The sequence below is a fragment of the Pogonomyrmex barbatus genome, unplaced genomic scaffold (assembly GCF_055798465.1).
Source record: "Pogonomyrmex barbatus isolate J1 unplaced genomic scaffold, ASM5579846v1 scaffold14, whole genome shotgun sequence".
Lineage (NCBI taxonomy): Eukaryota > Metazoa > Arthropoda > Insecta > Hymenoptera > Formicidae > Pogonomyrmex > Pogonomyrmex barbatus.
In genome coordinates, this window is record NW_028297110.1 from 5083724 (window position 1) to 5094272 (window position 10549).

General features: G+C 35.5%; 1 protein-coding gene across 2 annotated transcripts in view; it reads left to right on the forward strand.

Moving 5' to 3' along the window:
* Positions 1-1732: 1732 nt before the first annotated feature.
* Positions 1733-10549, forward strand: part of LOC105430798 (protein big brother) — a 53289-nt gene continuing 44472 nt past the window's right edge. Inside the window, exons 1-2 of one of the 2 annotated variants that reach the window (XM_089073207.1) lie at positions 1733-2322; positions 4518-4709. In XM_089073207.1, the coding sequence (XP_088929333.1) occupies positions 2146-2322; positions 4518-4709 (369 nt within the window). In that variant the 5' untranslated portion in view covers positions 1733-2145. The remainder of the gene's footprint in view (positions 2323-4517; positions 4710-10549) is intronic. The other variant, XM_011644515.3, reaches the window with a different exon arrangement.

The following is a 10549-nucleotide window of genomic DNA, read 5'->3' on the forward strand; positions in this document are numbered from 1 at the left end:
TACAATTTTGATAAAATTTAAATGTAAAATTATATAAAAAATATTTAGATATCCATTAGTTTGTGTCATATGTTCAAGTGTATACAAATAGAACAGTGAGATTAATCGAAGAATCGAAGCAGCACTAACGGCGCTTAAGAGGAGGGAGGAAAGGGAACAAAAAGGGAGGAAAAAAGGATAAATGGGTATCCATGACCGGTAACGCCATGGACCGCGCGCTCGTCGGAGGGTCGTTGATTTTAATCGCGCGCGGATCCTCGACAATGATCCTCTCAAATGGATGAGCCCCGCCACTTGAGAGAGATACGATGAAGATCTCTTCCCTCGAGGGGATACACACGGTGTTATATTATCTAAGCAGGCATCCGGCGACCAAAACGGGCATCTCCCTCCCCTCCATCTGACATATATTTCCCGTATCCCTACGAGGGACATTGTAACCAATCTCGATACTCTCGCTAATCCCGCTGGTATACAGCTTTATACACCGGCAGTGCATCCCTTCGTGTCGTTGAGAGCGCAAAAAATTTTATGGCTGCCTCCTCGAGGAAACAGTAAAAAATTTTCTATCTCTTCTATTCTTCTGTCCTTGGTTTCCGATTTCTCTTTCGTAGAAAGGCTTCAGATAACTAATAATTTTGGAAATGTGGTTAGAAAATATATTTATACAAATTATGTGGTATGTGACAGTTTTAAAAATATAGATCTGAGAATAATTTTTTTAAGCCATTAAAATGATGTAGAACACTTAAGTATGATGAGAATATCGCAAAAATTTTTTTTATATTCTATAGACCATTTTAAACGTTCTACTGATTATTTTGATGGTCCAACAAAATTATTTTCAGATCTATATTTGGGTAAGTTTTTAGATATTTCAGCAAAATTATGCTCTCCGTGTATTTTTAAAAAGAAATTCGTTACCGCTATTTGACTAAATTTCGAAAACTCTATTTTAGTACTTGTTTGTATATTTGTATTCAACATGCCAAAGTACGATAAAAGTAACAGTTATATTCGTTATCATTATCTCAAAAATATAACTGTGTTATTGTTATCGTTATTAATAAGAAAATATAATATCGTTATCAGTTCATCACTGAAAAAAAAAACAATTAAAACGCGTAATGGCATTACAAATAACGCGGCTTATTTTTCTATCTTGTTTATAGGATACGTTTTTAGGATCATAATTGTCAAATGAAATAAATAATAGAAGCGTTTACAATATCGAGTTTTAATTTCAATAAGATTCCTTAGAATTGTGCTCCATAAAATATCCTGGCCCGAGCTTTCCATTAAAGATCTTGTATTTCCGATTTCAACCCTCTTTATAAGAAAACAAGACATATTCCGGAACGCTTTGGAAATAAAACGGCTTGCAAGGCGGAGAGCAACAACGCTTTTTCTTCCATTTATAAAATCACGAAACTAGATTGCCAGGCAAACTCTCTCTCTCTCTCTCTCTCTCTCTCTCTCTCTCTCTCTCTCTCTCTCTCTCTCTCTCTCTCTCTCTCTCTCTCTCTCTCTCACACACACACACACACACACACACACACACACACACACACACACACACACACACACCGACGTTGACATACTCGGGGTGAGAGCTCCCGGTGCTCCGGGTATACGACATCGGCTCCGGAGGGTTGAATCGGGAACCGGGCTGGCTGGCTGGCTGGCTGGTTGCTGGAGAAATCCGTGATTCATAACGGTAGGAAAGAGAGAGAGTCGGTAGGAAAGAGGGCGGTCCAGAGGCGTGTCGGGCTCCCCGGGAACGAGCGAGAGAGCATGGGGGAAACTTGGCGCGCTGCTTTTCGGTGCTCCAGTCTCCACTTAGGCGCCACTTGGTGCGTATCGTTCTGGCAAGAGAGTGTCTCCTCGCGGATATCTCAGACCAATCGTGATCGTGGTGATCGCGCGAAAGAGGATACGAAGTGATTCCTCGTCCATATCTTGTACTCCTTTTTTTTTTTCTTCTGAAAATTAGGGGTTACTCATACATCTTGCGTATACGTGGAAGGTATCGAGAGACTAGTATCGGTAGTGATACTAGTGACGAGCCAGTGACATTCGCGAGGAGGAGAAGAGAGTGTTGTTGCAGGAGAGAGGTACGAGGGGGGGGTTAACCCGGCGACAAAGATGATGCACGCAATGAGCGAGCATGCGGGCGTGGGTGTGTTGCCATTTGATGGAATGGGTCTGTACGAACAACCACGGCCACCCCGACTTGTCTTTAAGATGCCGCGCGTCGTGCCTGATCAGAAGGCCAAGTTCGAGAGCGATGAGTTATTCAGAAGGCTGAGTCGTGAGAGCGAGGTGAGTCCGTTGTGGAAAAAATGCGCGAACTATTCATATCCGTATTGATTGAAAAAAAACATACAGTAGACACATGAAGAAAATAGTTTTGCTGGCAAATTTAAAAAATTTGATCACAGATCTGAAAGAAAATAAAATTTTTTTGAACTATCAAAATTATATAAGATTTTTAAACTTATATTTATTATTTGTATTTATATTTATATTTGCATTAATATTTATTCATATTTATATTTATATTTATAATAATAATAATATTGTAAAAATGTTTTATTTTCTACCTATTTAAATGTCGTATATAATAACTTTGAATGCCTAATAAAATTATTTTCAAAACTGTATCTAATCAAGTTTTTAGATTTGCCAGCAAAACTGTTCCGTACATTTAAATCAAAAGATTATTCCTACAATTGTCTTTTTTTTTTCAAAGAAAAAAATATTTTTGTATTCGTGCTTTAATATTTTTAAGAAAAGACACATGCGAAAAATTAGTACAGAAAGAACGGTTTGAAACATCTAAAAATTTGGCTAAATAGAGATCTGAAAATAATTTTATTGAACCATCAAAATTATTACGTAAAACACTTAAACATAATGATAATACTACACAAATTCTAGTAACTAATTAACTGTCCTATTTCTTATTTTCTTCAGCTTTTTATATTGCCATGAAGGGATTTGGTTTACAATCTACTCCTTACCTCATTCATTCATCCATCTCTGCCCTTTATACTATTTTATGTTTTCGCCTAAATTACACATGCTCCTTTTCCTTATCCTCTGATTACCTAACATTGTTTCTTATTTACATGCTATATATATATATATATATATATATATATATATATATATATATATTACAATTTCTCCTAACATCTAGCTCTATTTAACATCACTTTTTACACTATCAATTTACATTTATTTTACATTCCTACTTATGTTTACATTCTAAATTTATCTTTGATCCTATTATACCTTAATATAAACATTTATAATTCTAATATTTTTTTTTTATGTCCATAAATATTTTGGTGACCCAACAAAATTGTTTTCAGATTTTTGTATTTGACTAAATTTTTAGATACTCCGACAAAAGTATTCTTTCTAAGAATGCTTAGAAAGAATATTCGCTTGCAGAATACATAAAGATGGTTGATATCTTTAAGAGGAAATACTTGTGTTGATAAATATGCAGGAAACACACGCGATATTCCTACAAGGAAACGTACAAGGAAATGAAAAGTGTGTCACGAATCCTTATGTTAAAGGAACTGGCACGATTTTTTATTACTAGGACTAACATGTGCATTTGATAATACTGTTTGTAAATATGCAAGCTACAACAATTATTTGGATATAATGATGTCTTTAAATTTAATTCTTGACATGCATTATTTTAAAAAATAATAAGATAATAAATATTATTTTTGCATAAAGTTTTTTTTTCTGAAGCTGAAGTAACAAAGATCGCAATTGTATTTAAGTTTGTATGAAATCAAGTTGCTGGGAATTTCTGAGAACTATTGCTTCGTTTTAGAATTGACATTAAATATGTTTATTGCTCGCTGTTGATCAACTTCAGCCGGATATCTCGAGAAATATCTTTCGACTTACGTGGCGCAATAAGAAATCTCGAAACGGCATCAAAGGATTCCCCGTCACTGCACTGACTTAAAATACGCGATATCGTTGGAATGTCGTTCTTTCTTCGAATTTATTCAGTATCTCCGAATTACGATGAGTAACGAATTTCACATTCATTTCATCTTTTAATTTCTGTGAATCCGAGAATTTTAGAGATATTCTTGAATAAACAAGCATTCGATACTTTCAGAAATATCGTCAAATGAGTTGATTAATTAATTATTAGGCGATAATAAGAAGATATTGTAATGTTTTTCTAGCAATATAATTTGTATCATTTATCTCTATAAAATAACTTATTAAAAATATCGAATGTAATATATTAATAAATATATTAATACAATATATTAATATATCTACATATCAAAATCTGATATAAATCTATAAATAAAAAGTCTAAAGAAACATACATAAATTAAGTGCATGTCTTTTAAAATTCAAATTTCCTTTGACATATTTTGTAAATGTCTTGCATTTATTATTTCCTGGATAAAAACCTCTTTATGCATTAATGTACATTGCTAATGGAGATGTTTTTATTTTTTTTGCAGGTGAGATACACCGGTTATAGAGATCGACCACTTGAAGAACGTCAGGTACGTTTCCAAAATGGCTGTCGAGAAGGTCACACGGAGATCGCGTTCGCAGCGACGGGCACCAACCTCCAACTTGTATTCGGCAACGCATCCGGGAGCTACCCCGTCGATCCCAGCGATTGCGATTTCGATAAGGAACATGGCAAGGTAAGTCACATCGCTTTTTTTATCCAAGCAAGATCGTCTCAATTATCGTGAATTTTGTCCTAAGCATCATCCTGCTGGACCGATTCTTGTCCTCGCCGTTAAAACCTAAATAAATCCATCTCTAAATATCACGTTACAAATACTTATATATAAAATTAATTAAATTGACGAAATAAACAGACCAATTCTTTAATTCGTCAATTTAATTTAAATTGAAAAGCGCCGACTTTGAACATAAAATTTCGAGGATTTTATAATGGCATATTTTTTTTACAACCTTAGTGGTTTCGGGAATAAGATTATTTTTTTTTTTTGTGAAAAGTTTCTAAATATTTCTGAATCGTGGAAAATCATCACGCAAGCTTGCGAAAAAAAAACTGGTTTCTCTCCGTTAACTCTCGCTCTTTCAGCGGGAGGTTTCGACCCCGACAGCTCAAATCTCGAAACGGCGACTCCAGAATACGACCGTGTGGTCATAATTGGTTTGTACTAGCGGGCAAATTAGGAGCCGTTAGACGTAACTGCTATGCAACCTTTCTCGGGCACGTCCACAATTTGGTATCCGTCGGTCAGTCGCCACTTCTCGAACAATGGCGCCCGGTGTATCACCCCCGCTTCCGGTCCCTGGGAATTCTGATCCTCTCCATGGGGGGGGTCTAGTTTCGTTTAAGCGGCAAACTGTTGATTTATCTTCATGTCGAACGAGTGTTTGTAAAAGTCAAAAATCCGAATTAAACGTAACGATATTATGTGACTTATGAAAGGAGAGTTTAACCAAAGGAATATTTTCCGATTAATCGATTTTAAGTTTCCCAAAAGAGATGGCTTCCGATTATCTAAATTTTAAATTAATCCTTGTGTTATGTAAAATTCGGCCAAAAGGTAACCGTGTAATACGGGAGCTTTGAACATAAACGGTACCCTGCCGCGCGAACAGGACCAAGATTTTACTTTCATCTTTGTAGTAATAAAAGTGAAATATCTGTTTGCGTCTCTCTTATATAAATAAATAAAAGCAGTTCTTGCCAAAAATTAAAATTTTAAATTTTTGGAACGTCTTAACATAGACATGTTTGTATTTGAGCAATTGAAATTTCCGAATATTCGAAGATTATTTCATAGCAGATAATTATATTGTTCTTTGTAAAGGAACAATTAAGCTTGCAAAAATATTATTAATGGTATTTTTCTTCAGAGAAATCGTCATTGACTAGAAATCTCTCATACGCCGGCGCCGCGGCCGACGCCTCTTGGCGTCGCCATCGCGATCGATAGCGGCGGCGTCGCGACGCCATTTTGCGGGCGTTCTTTTCATGGATGCTGCAGATTTTCAGTCATTACCTCTTTTTGCAATTTTTGCAAGTGTTCATTTCTCAAAGAAATAGAAATACTTTGTTATTTTATCCTTTGTTATTTAATATATTTTATAATTTTTTAATATTTTATGTTTTCATTTTCACAATTCATGTTGCACGTAAAAATGAATTTTTTCTGATTAATTTAGGATTAATTTTTCCTTAATAAAGTTCTAAATAATTAAAATTTTTGGAACTTTTAAAATTTTGTCACGTAAACATTCAAATAATATTAAATTCCAAATTAAAATTATATTTGTCATTTGAAATTAAATGAAAACCAAAAGAGATCTTTTTATTTATTCATATTTCTGAAGCATTTTTCATCTTTATCGAGGAAATAAAATAAACGTCACGTTTCTGGTTCGAATATCCTTCGAGATCATGGATCCTTTTACATCATTTTGTCACAACACATAAAAAAACGACAGGAAAGTAAAAGCCACGTTACTATTAGTGGGCATCAGCAATTAGCGCTCTAGAAATCCGTTAAACGCCGCCAGATGCCCGAGGCCGCTCCGCCAGTCACTCGGTATATAATGGACTCGTAAATCTCTCTATTTCTTGCAAAGGTCGAACGAAAACCTAGTAACCTGTAAATTTTCTCTTCTCTCCTAACATTCTTGAGACGACTTTTGCAAATATTTTTTTCTACAATTTATCACAAACGAATAAAATATTATCGACAAAATTTGATTTTTTTAATTTAAATTCCTACAATATCGTATTTGCGTATTGTGTTTATTTCTCAAGATTTTTTTTTAAGTATTTACGCGACATAGAACAATTTTAAATAAAAAGATGTCAATAAAAATTGATAAATCAGCATTATTTTAATATTAAAAAAGTTTTATGTTAATAGTTATTAAGAAACGCTAAAAGGATCTTCGTTCATATCATCGTTTGTCATGACAAAAAATTTTTCCTGGGCATTTTGCTCATGATGATGCTCACAGTCTCTTTTACACCGAGTCTCTTTTTGCCAAAAGAGAACGAAAAGAGAACGAAATGGAACGGAAGCGATTCATTAGATTCTACGCACGGTGCATAGTACGTTGTTTACGGGACGACCCGCGGCCTCGTTTTTGTTTTAATCGACAATGAGCGAAGGAATAAAGAGCGACGCGCGACCACACGTGCCCGCGTGCATTGTGCACCGACGTGCCCTGTTGAGCGACGTAATAATTAAGGGAGAGATTTTATTCGCGATCGAGATAAACCCGCGATAGAGAGAACGCGTGCGGTGCCCGATAATGACGAAGCTTTTAACCCTCTGCCCATTGGACAGAGACGAGAGAGAAACAAAGAGAGACAGAGAGAGAATTGATTTGCGAAATAATAAAGCTTTCTCCAATGCAAATTTTAGCATCAGATGAGAGAAAAAAAAAATATTAACGGCATCGATGTTAAGTTGTATTGATTAAAAAAAAAGTTTTGTGTTTGTGTTCTGTTTTGTAAAATAAAAAAAAAGTTTCAGGAAACTCAAGCAATAGAAAGCTTGGAATTAATTTAAAAAAAAATAATCTTGTTTAAAGAATAATTTAAAAATAGTAGAGAAAATATTGAAACTACAAGGAATGCTAAGCAGAGGAAAACAATTGTTATAAAATATCGAGAATGATTTTTCTTGGATTTCCGACGATTTCCTAACATTACATTTTCTAAGCTTAACATAACACATTTTCTAAGCTTAACATTAAGACAGCAATCCCTTAAACCGCAGCGGGTTTTTTTTCGGCCAAACAGGCTCTCGAAGATTACACAGAATTTATAGTCCGGAAACAATTGTGTGGAGGCGCATGCGCACGTCCTGCGCGTAAAAAATTATATCCGTACGGAACTGGACCCCGAGAGACAAAGGGCGACACTGACTGTACTGACCGTATGCCCCTAGCATGTTGTCCTTCCTACCAGGACACCGTTGACGAATGTTTCGGAGCATTCACGGGTTTAGTTTCTAGCACAGTGGACCCGGCGCAAAAAGGCACCGTCGGCGACGCCCATCGAGAAACAAAAGGGCCAACGAAATAGCCGGTCGTTTGTCTCGGAACGTTTAGGTGGTCTTCGACCGCTCGTGGTACTGATTTTTCACCCCTTTCCTCGTCGTTCGTTTCTTTCCTTTTTTTTTTTTCCTTCTGCGCTCTTGCTTTTTTTTTCTCCGCTCGCTAATGCAAATCAGAAAGGGTTGCCGGCGGTGGCGCGTTACAGTTTAAATATCGCCTATTACGACGACTATTATGCGACGATAATGATCGTCACGCCCGTTCACACAGGAGGAGAAAAACAAATGTTTCCTACTGTTCTCTCTCTTTCCTCGTGAGAACGAGGAAGGCAACGGCGATGACTAATGACAATGTCGTATGTCGTTCGCTCCTCTCCTCGCCGATTACTCGTCGTGGCGGCTTTTTGCGCGCCTCGTTTGCCGCTCGGAATATACACGTCCCGGCGATTCGTTCCGCGATGCCGGAGATACAAGGCGAAGATTATCCCGCGATTACAAGAGCGAGCAGGAAACATGCGTACATACACACATACGCCTTGTTTTGATTTAAAATGACAAGATTGCCATGATTCTCAAAGAAATAACTGCATCTCTTTTTGACAAGCAAAAAATTATAACTGCTTCGTATTTGAGGATTTTAAAATAATGTTTTTTCCAAATTTTATTATAAATGTTTCATTGTTGAAACAATAGAGAAGATGTAAAAATTGTAATCCTGCTTGTAAAAATAATGTAATTCTAATGTAATAATGAATAGTCCAGAGCTCGTGATTATTCTTACGAAGAAACGAGGAATAGCACACGTGCGTACATTATGAATATTCTCGCGACGTATTTTCCTGCTTGCGTTTTATACTTATGTTAATATGCGAACCGCGTAAGATTTACAACTCTTAATAATACCGCCTCGCCTATCCGGAGATGCATTAATATGCGTAAGATTGCGCGGAAGAGAAAATTCCGCCTTGAGCAGGAACTGCTCTTATCACCTTGCGCTTATTATAAGATAAGAATGAGATTCGATCTCGCCATACGAACGCATGCAAGAAAATCGACTTGATGATGTATGCTCAGTTTCTTGTTTGTTGCATTTTTTTAATGCAATATAAATAATTATTTGCGATATGAAGGAAAATACAGGAATTTTCTTTTTTTTCAAAAGATGGAAACTCGGGAATCGAGTCTTTCGAGAGCAAAAGCCGCGAGCGATTCGATTATGAAAGCGTTTAAGACCCCCCCCCCCCATCACCCCGCGTAGTTGCACCCTGCCGTTTGATTATTACTACATAAAAATACGTCCTGCGGCGCTTTGTCGGCGACGCAGCTGTAAGCGCTGTGCGAAAGAATGTAACGAGATGTAACGTCGGATTTACCGCTCGAGCGTTTCGTACATTCGTTCACGTGCGTAAGTCTCATATTAAATTAATTGCGTTATAAATAGATTGACTATTAACAAGCATTTAATAGTTCTTAGTAACTTAAAAGAAATAAATGATTGTTACGGAGACATACAGACCTTTTAGTTATTCGGATTGTACTTTATATAAAATTTTATTAAATATTCTTTAAATATTAAAAAAATATATAATATTTACATTAATAATAAATAATAATATGTAATTATATATGATGCGTATATTTATGCGTATATGTAATATCTAAATTTCTATAATATCGTTTATTGATACACGTTATATATACGGGTAATGTTGCTGTATTGATGGTATAAATGTTAAACTACATGTTATAAAATCGGGAATGGAATGTTATATTCGATCGTTTGAATCTTTGACTCATTTTGTCGAATCTTTGACTCATTTTGTTGATTGCGTGTCACCGTTCGTTATGTCGGGATCACAAATACGGTCTCGACTGGTTTTTCCCGAGCGTTCTTGACCTCGTAATAATATCTGGGCTTCGTGGCGGGACCGGAAGTCGGGTCGTTTGCCAGAAAATAAAATAACGCCGTGTTGCATCGTCGGCATAGAACCTGGTAATCGTTAGTTTTTCGAGAGTCTCTCATCAGATTTTTCTCGGAAAACACCGCCTAGTAATATTCCTGGATTAATTAGTAGTCATAAATAAGGCCAGAAGAATAAGACAGGTAGAAACCACACATAGAAGATTCAGAGCAACAATAATTTTAACTATTTCTTTCTTTTCTTATTTTTGATAAATAATTTAGAGTGGCTCGAACATTTTTTTGTATATTAAATTATGCTAAAATTATAATTATTATTTTTTTATATTATTTTATATTACTAAAATTATTATAATTATTTATATAATATGCTTCGCGTAATTTTGGAGAATTTATTATATTTTATCATTTTTTTTATATATCCATCGCAAAAAGACAAGCATAAAATAAAGTGTAAAATACAAATGTAAAAGAATACAAGTATAATGAAGTCAAGAAAAAGGAAATTAACATAATAATGCGTTAAATAGAATTTATGCAGTTTCTCTGGGATTGTAAACAT